This window comes from Pan troglodytes, chromosome 12 (assembly GCF_028858775.2).
Source record: "Pan troglodytes isolate AG18354 chromosome 12, NHGRI_mPanTro3-v2.0_pri, whole genome shotgun sequence".
In the NCBI taxonomy this organism is placed as follows: Eukaryota; Metazoa; Chordata; class Mammalia; order Primates; family Hominidae; genus Pan; species Pan troglodytes.
In genome coordinates, this window is record NC_072410.2 from 24300213 (window position 1) to 24313342 (window position 13130).

A 13130-nucleotide genomic window follows, 5' to 3' on the forward strand; every position below is an offset into this window, starting at 1 on the left:
GTAACCTGGAGAGACAACAGAGTATAAAAGCCACTTTGCCCTTAGATCATTTACCAGTCTTGGAAATTTTCATGTCTTCATGGGGTGGAAGGTGAGAGCAAGGGTCAGATATCAAATGACAAGGCCTGTATAATGTAGGCTGTCTAATAGAAGACACTCTCTACAATAAAGGGGAGCCAAGGAGCTACCAAATCTGAGTAGGTGTGAACTAGGGGTAAACCAACCCTTTTGTAGATTTGTAGCTTGAGTTTGCATCATTTGGGTAATTCAGAGAACCTCAACCCTTGAACTTGATTAATATTGCTTCTAGACTGGATGCAAACCCACGTACTTTGCAGAAGCAAATAATATTCACTAAAGGAAGGTGCCTTCTATTTAGACTTCAGATTATAATATTTTCAGTATCATGACAATATTTTCAGATTAAAATAATATTTTCAGTATCATGACAAGCATATAGTCAGTAATAACCAGGCATCTAAGGCAACAGGATACTATGAATGAGAACCAACATGCCGTTATGTTGAATGGTGCTCCCACCAAATCCATATGTCGAAGTCTCCAGTATCTCCAAATGTGGCTTTACTTGAAGACTGGGTTATTGCAGATGTAATTTGTTAAGATGAGATCATATTGGAATAGGGTGGGCTCCTACTCCAATATGATGGGTGTCCTTATGAAAAGGGGAACTATGGCCACAGATATGCACACAAGGAGAACGCCATGCACACATGAAGGCAGACAAGAGAAACAGACACATGAAGGCATCAATATCAGAATTACCAAATACATCCTATAAAACAACTATGCATACTATGTTTGAAGATAATAAAAAAGTTTTAAAACATCCAGGGAAAAGTGGCATAGCACCCAGCCAGTGCAATAAAGCCAGAGAAAGGAATAAAAGGCAGAGAGGTGGAGGAAAGAAATAAAACTATCTCTATTTATAGATGACATGTTTATACAACATATACAAAAAAGCACTTAGAACTGTTACACAAATATACCAAGATTGCAGTGCACTCTTTAAAAGTCAGTTATGGAAGACAGACATACAGTTAGCTCAATATTCTGTAGAAAGAATACTGACAAGTAATAATTTAATTTGATTTCCATGAGGAGTCAGAGATTTTTTTCATTTAGGAAAAAGCCAAGTCCATATAGGTGAAATAATAATAGTGCCTGGGATGATTTTTTTTGAAATAACCCATCAGAAACAGGGAGGAGGAGGGGTAAAGATGAAGCAATCAAAATCCCAGCAAAACTTTTTGCAGATATTGGCGAGCTGACTTGAAAATGTATGTGAAGAAGCAAAGAACTAGAATAGGTAAAACAATTTTGAAAAAACATAAAGTTGAAAGCTTCATACTACCTGTTTTTAAGACTTACTATAAAGCTGCAGTAATCAAGACAGTATGGTTTTGGCAAAAGGATAGATACACAGAGACAGAAGGGAGTAGAGTTCAAAAACAGACCCATACAAATATGGTTAATTAATTTTGACAAAATTGCAAAATCAATTCATTGGATAAAAGATAATATTCCAACAAATGGTGCTGTAACAATTAGACATTCATATGCAAATATACCTCACAGATTATACAAAAATTCACTCAAAATGTGTCATAAACCTAAATGTAAAACTCTAACGCCTTTAAAAGAAAGCATAGCAGAAGATAGTTACGACCAAGGATTAAGCAAGGGTTCTTAGATATAATACCTGAATCCATAAAAGGAAAAAATGTATAAATTGGACTTCATCAAAACTTTAAAATATGGTCTGTGAAAGACACTTTTAAGAAAATGAAAAGACAACTCACAGACTAGAAGAAAATATTTATAAATCACACTTGATATAGGACTTACATCCAGCATATATTTAGAACTCTCAAAATTCAAAAATAAGAAAACAAATAACTCAGTTACAAAATGGGGAGCAAATTTTAAATGATGCTTTACCTAAGAAGATGTACAAAATGGCAAAGAAGCATATGAAGAAATGCTTAATATCTATAATCATTAGGTAATGCAGAGTAAAACTGCAATGAGATACCAGGACACACCTATTAAACGTCTGGAGAAAACCACCATAACAACAGGAGCTGATAAGGATGCATTGAAGGGAGGAATGCAAAATGGCACAGCCACTTTGGAAAAACATTTTGGCAGCTCCTTGTGAAGTTAAACATACACTTAGCCTATGACTCAGCAATCCAACTCCTAGGTATTTACTGGGCAGTGAAAACTTATGTTTACACACACACACACACACACACACACACACACACGCACAAACTATAGCAACTTATTTATAATTGCTAAAAACTGAAAAGAACCCAGATGTCTTTCAGCAGGTTGAAATGGTTCAACAAACTGGTATATCCACACAATGGAGTTCTACTCAGCAATAAAAAGGAATAGGCTATTGACTTGGTATAACATGAGTGAGCCTCTAATGCATTGTGCTGAGTGAAAGAAGCCAGAATGAAAAGGGGACATACTGTGTGACTTAATCTACATGACATTCTAGAAAAGGCAAAATTATAGGAACAGAGAAGTTATAAGTGGTTGCCAGGGGTTAAAGGTAGCGGGGAATGTTGGACTACAAAAGGGCAGCATGAGGACAGTCCTGTATCTTGATTGTGGTGATAATTATACAACTCTATGTACACCAAAAAGAATGAATTTTACTGTGTGTAATTTAAAAAATAAGTTTTTTTACAAGGTATAGCAGATTTGAAAAACAAAGGAATTTTTAGAAATAAATGTAATAATTAAAATTTTATTTTAAATAAATTCATTTAAAATAAATGTAATTATTAAAATTTTATTTTAAATTAAATTTATGTAAAATAAATGTAATTATTAAAATGCAAGGTTATAACAACAGATTACATCAAATCAAGATAGATCACAAGAAATTATGCAAAATGTACCATAGAATGGTAAAAAGATGGAAAATAAAGAAAAGGGAACAAGGGGCATAGAGAGTAAGTGAAAGGGTGTAATATCCATTTGAGCATAGTCTCGGGAGGAGAGAAGGGCTGAGAATTTTCTGGATTTTATCAAAAAGATGACCCAACCCACAGGTTTAAGAAACCCAATGAATCCCAAGAAGGATAAATCAAAGAAAATCCATATGAGGTAAAACTGCAGAAAACCAAAGAGGATGAAAAATATTAAAATGAGTCTGAGAAAAAGAGACAGATTACCTGGACAGGAGCAAAAAAGTAACTTATGCCTAACTTCTCAACACAATAGAAGCCACAAAACAGGGAAATAATAGCCTAAATATCCTTAGGAAAAGTAACTGCCAAACTATTACGCTGGTACAAAAGTAATTGCTGTTTTTGCCATTAAATGTCATGGCAAGAGCTGCAATTACTTTTGCACCAACTTAATAGAGTGTTATACCTAGGAAAAAATGTATTTCAGGAGTGATGGAGAAATGAAAGCATTTTCGGACAAACAAAAACTGGGTTGGCCCCAGTAAGCCCCCAGTAAAACAGATTCTACACGAATGCACCCTCAGGCCAAAGGAAGATCTTCCTAGTGGACAATCTGGAATATGAGAAGGAATGAAGAGCAAAGAAAACAATAAGCAAGTGGATACACCTGTGTGAACATGAAATAACTTCGAGGTTTTTTTTAACAATCAGAATTGAAACAATAGTGCATAAAAATGGAATTAAAGTATTCGAAGGTCCTTGTATTGACCTGTAATCAAATGTGTAGTATAACCACTGAAAGAGGAAGCAAAAGGTAAGGGTTATAAACTAGCAATGGAATAAATGGAATATTTTTTAAAGATCAATTAAAAAACACATAAGATGATAGACTTGTTTTTATTAATATATCAGTAATTACGGTGAGTGTGAGTGGACTAGTTAAATTAATTAATTACATTAATTGTTCCAGTTAAGAGTTAAAGATTATTAGATTAGATACCAAAACTCTAAATATATGAATCTTAACTATAAAGGTTCAGAAAAGTAAGGATAGTAATAGGATACAGAAGCCTATACTTTGTGAACACTTGGTAAAGGGAAGATGGTGTAGCTACACAGATTGAGTATCCCTTATCCAAAATGCTGGGATCAGGAGTGTTTCAGATTTCAGATTTTTTCAGATTTTGGAAAACTTGCATTATGCTTACCAGTTGAGGGTCTCAAATTTGAAAATCCAAAGTCTGAAATGCTCCAGTGAGCATTTCCTTTAAGCATCAGGTGGGAGCTCAAAAAGTTTCAGATTTTGCAGCATTTCAGATTTTCAGATTTGGTCTGATCGACCTGTACTAATAGCAGTCAAAATGAAATGTAAGGCAAAAAACATAACTAAACATAAAAAGGGCCATTTCACAAAATGTTCATTTCCCCAGCAAGATAATAATTTTACATTTCTATGCATTAACGTATTATAGAAAGTTGTATTACAGCTCTTTTAGAATTTGTCTAGCAGGCTTTCTGGTTTTTGCAGGAAAGCAACCTCCCCAACAAATAAAGTTGTAAAGTGGAAATTGACAACTAAAGATAAATAAGAAAATCTATAAGCAGAGTGGGGTTATTTTTAACACATCTCTCTCAGTAATTGATAAAACAAACACTTTAAAAATCAGTAAAGATATAAAATACTTGGACAACACAATTTAAAAAAAGATTTTGTTCTAATTGACATATATAGAACACTGAAGAAAATGCATTATTTTCAAGCACACCAGGAACATTTTTAAAAATTGTTCATATGGTAAGCCATAAAGCAAGTATCAACAGATTTGAATGGGTTCAAATCATTCAGAGTATGTTATTGGACCACAGTGCAATTAAGCTAGAAATCAATAACAGATAGAAAATCCTCAACTGCTTGGAAATGAAGAAGACGTACTTTCCTAAATAACCCGTAAGTCTAAGAAGGTATCGTAATAGAAGTTAGAAAATATTTTTGACCAAACAATAATGAAAATACTGCATTTTAAAACATGTAGATGCAGCTAAAACAGACTTAGAGGGAAATGCATTTCCTTAAATATTATATTATAAAAACAGGAAAGTCTAAAAAGTAATAAACCAAATGTTTATCTCAAGAAGTTTAAGAAAATAGCAAAGTAAACCTGCAGAAAGTAGGAAGGAAAGAATAAAGATAAGAACAGAAATTAATACAATATGAAATAAACATTCAACTGAAAGAATTAACAAAGCAGAACTTTTTTAAGGCAATTAAAATTGATAAGCCTGTGGTGCAATTGATCAAGGAACAAAGAAGAGGCACATTTGTAATAATTAATATCAGGGTGAGAAAAGAGGCATCAATCACTATAGATGTTGTGAATGCTTGAAAGATAAAAAGATATTATTAATAATTTTTTGCCAATACATTTGAAAATTTGGAAAAAATACATTTTCAGAAAAATGTTACTTAAAAAAACAGATTCAGGAAGTAGAAAAATGGACTAGTCCTGTAACCATTAAAGAAATTGAATTACAAAGCCTAGTAGGAGAAGAAATATAATTTGAACAAATGGATGGCTAAGCCCTGCCAGTGGAACAAATGTGTACAGCAGTTATACTTGAGCTCTGCCAGTTATACTTGAGGAGACCATTAATGCTGTAAGCAGCATTTTTGATGGTCATGATATTGAGGCTGTGTATCTATTCAGGCCTTCGAGGATGCATACCAATTTGTTGACTAGGCAAAAGCCACAGGGTGTCCTGACCAAATGCAGAAAACTCTTAAGAATCTTTCAAAATCATAAATGCTCATTGAGAACCATCTACTAACAACATAAACATTTTTTACGATTATAAAGTTGAGAACACTTCCACACTAGAAGGTGAGAAAACTGTGCTGTAGAACTGACTTATCCTTGGAGAGGGATTTGTTCTACCTGTAATGATGTAGGAACTCCTACTAAAGTAATCCTAAGTAATTCTCCCCATGAGAGTAAGACCATGTAAGCTTCCCAAGGAGGCAATAATATAAACACAACAGAAAGATCCTGGGTTTTTTAAGGAATTCAGTTTATTAAATTATTATAAAAAGTAATAAATTGTGCAAATTTTCAGGATGTATTAGACAGCATCCTGGTAGTCTACGATGCTGCATCCCTCCACTGTCAGTTCTGTAACTATTCCGGGAAAGGAATGAACTTTGCTGAGCAACTAATGTGAAATCATGGAAACCTGGGTATGATAGAATTCATGGGAGAGAATGAAGCTGTCACCAGAGGAGCAATCACGAAATGTTGAAAAGTGTGGTGAATTCTAATAATCCAGGAAGCATGGCAGAGTTGGGCTCAGCCTGGCCACACCCCTCCCCTGGGGGGATGACCAATCTCATTGTTTTTCTCACCAAAAGTCATTAGCTCATCATGCAGTTGATGCCCCACAGACCCACCTTCTTGCCCATGAGGTTGGGCCTCCTCTGATTGTCCTTGATGCTGTATTCACACTAGACAAAGCAATTCATAATTTTTATTTTATTTTACTTTTTTTGAGAGAGGGTCTTGCTCTGTCACTAAGGCTGGAGTGTAGTGGTGCAATTATAGCTCACTGCAGCCTCAAATATATTTTAGAAATTAAAACTTGATTATACATGAGAGGAAAGTTGCTAATTTTGATTCTGTGATCATCTTCCAAAGTGTTCTTGTGTCTTTTATTTAAATATCCTAAATAAAAAGAAACAAGATGTGTTTTCAGGTATGCAAAACTGGTATACCATGTACTTTTGCGAAGTAAAAGGACTTTTCAGAAGCAGATAACTGATGCATGGATGGAAATCTTGCTTTCTCTCTTTTATGTGCCTGTTGCATACATGCACATAAACACACACTGTAACAGTCTTACTTATTATTTTTTCTCTAATCTGTATAGGAAAGAAAAAATCTAAATTCAAAACTTTTAAGAAGTTTTTTGGGAAGAAGAAGAGAAAAGAATCGCCATCGTCCACAGGAAGTAGCACCTGGAAACAAAGTCAGACGAGGAATGAGGTCATTGCCATCGAATCCGGGCCAGTGGGCTACGACTCCGAGGATGAGCTGGAGTAAGTTGCATTTTACATCCCTCGGGCCAGGAGCACCCAAATACATGATTTCATTATCCTGGTAACTTGCTGGATTTCTGAGCCCCCTTTCCTCCTGGGTAATTCCATTAGAGGTTCTTCCATAGAAGTTGTGTTTTCTGTCTTTTCAAACCTAGGGATGGAGAACGCTGTGTGTGTTTAAGTCCACAATAACTGTGGGAGAGGAGGTACTATATGCCATTTTATAAACGGACAAAATAAGCCCTAGATAAAATTTAGAACTTGCCCAGCATCCTACAGCTGAAAGTGACAGGATCAGGATAGGGGCCCTGGTTTAACTTGACTTAAAACTCTTTTGAGGACCTAGATACTATACTAGAAAAATGCATTTCTCTAAAGTTGAACGTTGAGTAATCTAATCAGAATATTTTCACTTGATGGGGGTGGGGAGGGGGCGCTCCTTGCTATCTTAGAAAAAACATCATCCAAAAATATCATAAAGAACAGACCCAATAAGCACAAAAAACTGGGGAGGTATAGTAAAGAAATCCTTATTTTTGTAACTTGTATTTCATTAAAATATAGTTACAGTACATATGCTGCAGTTATTCTAGCAGTTATTCCTGTGACTAAGAGGAAACGAAACAGATTTGTTGCTATGCTAGCTTTTACCTTTTTTTTTTTTTAAGACAGCGCTGGCCCTTTAAGGATAGAACTCTTCAGAGAACATAATATCCCTCAGGTTTGGGGTACAGACCACGCTGAGATGGGTCGCAGGCTTGAGCATCCCAATAGTGGTGTCCTGTCCCCTCTCTTGCTCTCCCCCCTCCCCAGCCTCCTTGCCTGTTTTTTAAAGGAGTAGAAATTTTGCTGGCCACTTGGTGGCACCAGATGACTGGAAAGGAAAGATTGGAACTTTTTTTTTTTTTTTTTTTTTCAGTTTTGGGTTTGATTTAGGTTTTGATTGTTTTTGGCTAGCAGGGAATGTAATAGACTCACATTGCACCATGTGAAGTGTGGAAGGGATATACTGTGCATGCATTTTTTTTTTTTTTTTTTTTTTTTTTTTGAGACGGAGTCTCGCTCTGTCGCCCAGGCTGGAGTGCGGTGGCGCGATCTTGGCTCACTGCAAGCTGCGCCTCCCGGGTTCACGCCATTGTCCTGCCTCACCCTCCAGAGTAGCTGGGACTACAGGCACCCGCCACCACGCTCGGCTAATTTTTTTTTGTATTTTCAGCAGAGACGGGATTTCACCGTGTTAGCCAGGATGGTCTCGATTTCCTGACCTCGCGATCCGCCCGCCTCGGCCTCCCAAAGTGCTGGGATTACAGGCGTGATCCACGGCGCCCGGCGTGCATGCATTTTTTTTAGGCGGTTCTCTGAACTCTTGGGGAACGAGATGTTATCGCGATAATATTACTAATTATTCAATGTCATCACTTTGCAAGCCCCAGGGAAACTCTAACACCCACCCCCATCCACCCCTGTCTCTTGACTGGAGCACGCAGTTCTGGTGTTGGAGAGACAGGCCTGGGAGTGGCCCCTCCAACCACAGACAGGAGCCCAGCCAGAGGGGCAAGCTGGGATGAATTGTCCTGTCCGCTTGCTGATGTCCTCCCTGTCACAGGAGCCCATGGAAAGTGGAGATGGTGTGCTTTTTATCTTGATATTCCCAGCACCTTGCAGGGAGCTGGCCCTCAGTGACTGGTAACAGTTTGCTGGTTTTGATGCTAGGCAAGGAAGATTGGGAATGGAGCATGATGAGGCCTGGGAAGTGCAAATGACATTTTTAGAGAGCAGCACAGAGGAAGAGGCAAGTACTGCTTGGCCTGGGGGAGAGTCTACGGCAACTTCTCATCCATCACTGTGGGGAAAACAGCTCCATTTACTAAGGCACATTAGTGCGAGCAAACCACATGGGACCCTGTGGGTTGAATAAAGTGACGCCCATTTATCGTGTCTGTGTCTGTGTGGTTGTGCTTCTTAAGTCTGTTAATCTATAACGATTTCCTTTTGCCCTCTCCCTTTGTTTCACGTCATTGATCTGAAGGAAGAGCAGGGCCATGTGTCCTGCAGAATGTCCCATATTCTGGCTTTGCTTTCTCTTGGTGTGACTCAACTCTTTCCTATATTCTCCCAATTCCTGGTACATCATTCGGTGGATCCAGATTCTGTCAGGTTCAAGCAGGTGCTGGATGTTGTCACATCCCATGATGAGTCACCTGCTTTCTGAGCAGTGGGTTCAGGGTGTGTCACTGTCGTCCCTCCACCAACCTTCACCTGACAGTTTTAACACCTGGTGATGATCTGTTATTTTGTCACAAAGTGGTGGTTTTTCTAATTCTATCATTCACTGTACACTTGCTAACTGAAATTCTTTGATGAAGAACTTTCCTTCATCAATTGCTTGGTTGCTCCGAAATACAATTTGTAAAGTCAGGATCATGCTTGGCTCTCCTTTTATTGATCCACCCTCAGAGTAATGACGTGGTCCCCTAGCAACTCCTGACAGTGGCCAGTGGGTTTTGTTTTTTTCTTTTTTTTCTCCAAATATCATTGGGAATGCATTACTTTTTATATATTTGATTTGCTTTAATCCATGACAGTCTTTATTCATTTTAATGCTCAAGTTGTTCCATCTTAGGCTGTTGAGAGTCACTTGAAATTCGCTCCGTCTTTTGACATGACCCCATCCATCTTTGATGGCTTCCTTACTTTCTTGTCCAATGAGAAATCTCAGGTTTATTTGGTATATTTTCTTCCCCTGACCTGGAATCAGCACTTTCTTGACAGGACCCTGGCTCCCTCCTTGTGGTGTGAAATGGCTTTTAAAGACCTCAGTCCAGCTGCCAGGGGCGATGATTACTAATTGGCTGTCACTGATTCTAAACCTTTCCAGTGGATATAGCTAGGAAATGGTTTATTTTTCAAGAGAAAAATTAACCATTAATTTGCTGATATTTCCAATTCAAGTTTAATAAGACAACATTTTTACTTCTTTAATTCTTTGTATTCTCTTTTCTCTTACACTTGAAACCAGGGCTCCTTATGATATTAACAAAATGACTTATTTTCTTTAACCTATCATATATTTATAATAATTTCCTTATCCCTTCCCTATATGGAAGTTAAAAATATTATAAATACTTTTCTGCACACTGTCTTATAATCAGTGTTATTGCTAATAAAACTACAGAGTGCAATTTCATATTTTTGGTTTTTTAATTATTATTACTACTAATAAGGTTAGTGAGTGCAATTTGATATCTTTGGTTTTCTTGTTGTTGTTCTTAGAATGTATTCTATCTTGGATGTGGAGTCAAAGTCACTTGAAATTATTATATTCTCTGTGTGGTCATGCCAACAATCTGATATAAAATTAGATTTGTTTGTGTTTGTTTTCTAGTTTTAGAGATTGTTTTATTTCTCTTTTTGTTTGGTTTCATCTTTTAATTATATAAAACGTTTGCATAGTTTCAAAGACAAAGTTGTCAATGTAGGTATCTTTGCACTATGTCTCCTCATCTAGTTATGTCTTTCCCCCTAAAGAAAACCACTTTTATTTATTTGTTATTCTTCTATTTTCATTTTTTTTAAATATAAGAAACACACAAACATGTTCAGATAATATCCAGGCCCCCCTTTCCCATGCAGTGCTGACATGCTGTGAACATTGTTCTGCAGTGGTTGTTATTTATTTCACTTAGTAGTATCTGGTGATGCCTGTATGCAGCGTGTAGAGACCTTCCTGCCCATCAGACCAGCTGTGGAGTCCTCCGTTGTATGACATTCATGGTTGATTCAGTTAGATGCCTACTGAGGGGCACTAGGTGTTTCCCGTCTTTCACTCTTTTGAATATTGCTGTAGTGAATGGCCTTGCACATGTGCCATTTTGTGTTTTTGCAGAGGCCTCTTTATGCTGCCTCCACTCCTCATTACATCCAAAGCGGAGGTGCTTGGGTGGTGGTTGTGGTCCCCAGAGAGTGTGGGCCATGGGCTGTCCACTGGGGGAGGGAAATCCAAGTGTGTGTGTGACCTTTGGGTTAAGAGCTGCCCTTGGCAGGGAGGTCCTGATTCCTTCAGTTGGCGTAGTTCCCTCCCTGGCATGTGAGGACACACACATCCTGGGAGCCATGGGTTCCCACTTGCAAGCTTACTGTTGCAGGCGTGAGAGTTTAATTAGAAGGAAGCATTATTAACCAACACAGTTTGATCTACAGTTGGACAGGGCCACACCTCAGAGTCCTTAATGCCCCACAGTGGACAGGATGCCCAGGGTAGGGGAGTGGCAGGAGGGAAGTGGGTGGGGTGGTGCACACAAGATGTCCAGTGTGTGCAGAGGCAGGCTTTCCTTCCTTCATCATCAGGTCTCAGTCATCTCCTTCCACCTATTGTTCAGGCAGCCAGTGCTGCTAGGAAAACTTGACAGCTAATTCCCACATCCTTTCAGGACATTTTGTGAATGTCCTGTGGGTTCAGTCCCAGATCAGATTCTTGAGTTCAGAGCTGAGGAAAGGACTGGGATGGCGATGACAGAAGGCCACCATCTCTGCTCCAGGATCTAGGCAGGCACAGAGGTTTTGGTCACACAGATGGTGCCAGGTCATAAAAAGAGGCCATGGCTTTGCAGATTTGCAGTTCTCATTTCAAACCACCCACGGATGTATGTCTTGGTCTGTGTGAGGTGTGTGTGAGGATGCGTTCATCAAGCAGGCCCTCAGCCTGCTGCACACACAGCCTTCAGCCCACGGAGGGGCTGCATGTTTGCCCACAAGGCGTGACCACACCCTCCCTGGGGCAGCCGGGACAGGCCTCCTCAGAAGCTGGCCGTGCCAGCCCCTCCCCTCTGCAGGCCTGCTGTCTTGCACCTCACACCTTATCAAACCTTGGTTTTTTCATTAATACAAAAATAATTCACACAACCTTTAGATCTCCTAGGAAAATTCCTATCTCTGCAATGCTCCAAATAGTTGACTGGCATTTGACAGTGTGTGAATGAACTGAAGTCAGGGACCACTGAAATGTAAATGCAGCAGAGGGAGTGTTGTTTGATGTTCTGTTAACTCACATCCCCCTTTCTCATTCTGAGCCCCCCAGGGGTCAGTAAGATGGAGGTGGGCAGAGTCTCACAGTGGCTCTTTTATCCTAGGGAGTCGAGGGGCACGCTGGGCAGCCGGGCCCTTTCTCACGACAGTATTTTCATTCCTGAGTCCGGACAGGACGCTACTCGGCCTGTGCGGGTGTTTTCCCAAGAAAATGTGTGTGATCGGATTAAAGCTCTGCAGGTAAATGTTTCCTTGGTCATGTCGCCTGGTGTGCAAGTCAAATATCCATCAAGAAGTTTTTAAATGATTTCTGCTTGGTTTATTTGATATGCTGTAAAGTAGAATCACATGTACATGACAGCTCCCCCAGGACACACCGAATGAGCTGCAATGGGATCTCGACTCATTCTTAGATGAACAAAGAAGAGATGGCAGTGGAAGAGCTGGTGGCAGATGCACATTCAGTTCAGTTCTCTGCACCACACCAAGACACTGAAGGCATTTCCAGCATGAATGAATTAGAGCAGGAGGATTTGTTGATAAATATCATTGATGAAAATAAGAGCACATGTTCTTTATTCCAATCTAGTTAAAAATACAGTGTAATGTGAAAATGGGGCCACCACCTCCTCCAGGGGGGCTTCCTGCCAAGCGGGGAGAGGATGCCGGCATGAGCTCTGAGGACGACGGGCTGCCCAGGAGCCCCCCAGAGATGTCTCTGCTGCATGACGTGGGTCCTGGCACCACCATAAAGGCAAGTGCGGCCTGTACCACTGCATGTCTTCATCCACACCTGCCCTGGAGGGTGCTGGAGCTCTGAGATCCCCTGTGTGTGCCCCTAAGATCTCCAGGCTGTGCATGGTGTGGCCAACTGGGTCACTGGAGCCTACAATCAGCCCTTGAGCTGTGTTTATTTTCGTTCTTTGAGTAGAAATTCAGGTCTGGTTAGGAGACGTGGTTTTGGTGACTTTTTTTTATGAGGGTGATAGGTTGATAGAATCAACCCAGAATCAACCCTGTCCCTTGACTTTCCTGTCTGAGCAGATGACCAGACCCAGAACCCCATTAGA

General features: G+C 39.4%; 1 protein-coding gene and 1 non-coding gene across 8 annotated transcripts in view; both read left to right on the forward strand.

Moving 5' to 3' along the window:
* Positions 1-13130, forward strand: part of CRACDL (CRACD like) — a 144043-nt gene that overhangs the window by 91776 nt on the left and 39137 nt on the right. For all 7 annotated transcript variants that reach the window (XM_009442951.4, XM_009442952.4, XM_009442955.4 and 4 more), the window contains 3 exons: positions 6867-7035; positions 12165-12300; positions 12650-12814. In XM_009442951.4, the coding sequence (XP_009441226.1) occupies positions 6867-7035; positions 12165-12300; positions 12650-12814 (470 nt within the window). The remainder of the gene's footprint in view (positions 1-6866; positions 7036-12164; positions 12301-12649; positions 12815-13130) is intronic.
* LOC112208239 (U7 small nuclear RNA) lies at positions 4425-4486 on the forward strand. Its single transcript, XR_002942658.2, has one exon. It is a non-coding gene; the product is annotated as a U7 small nuclear RNA (small nuclear RNA).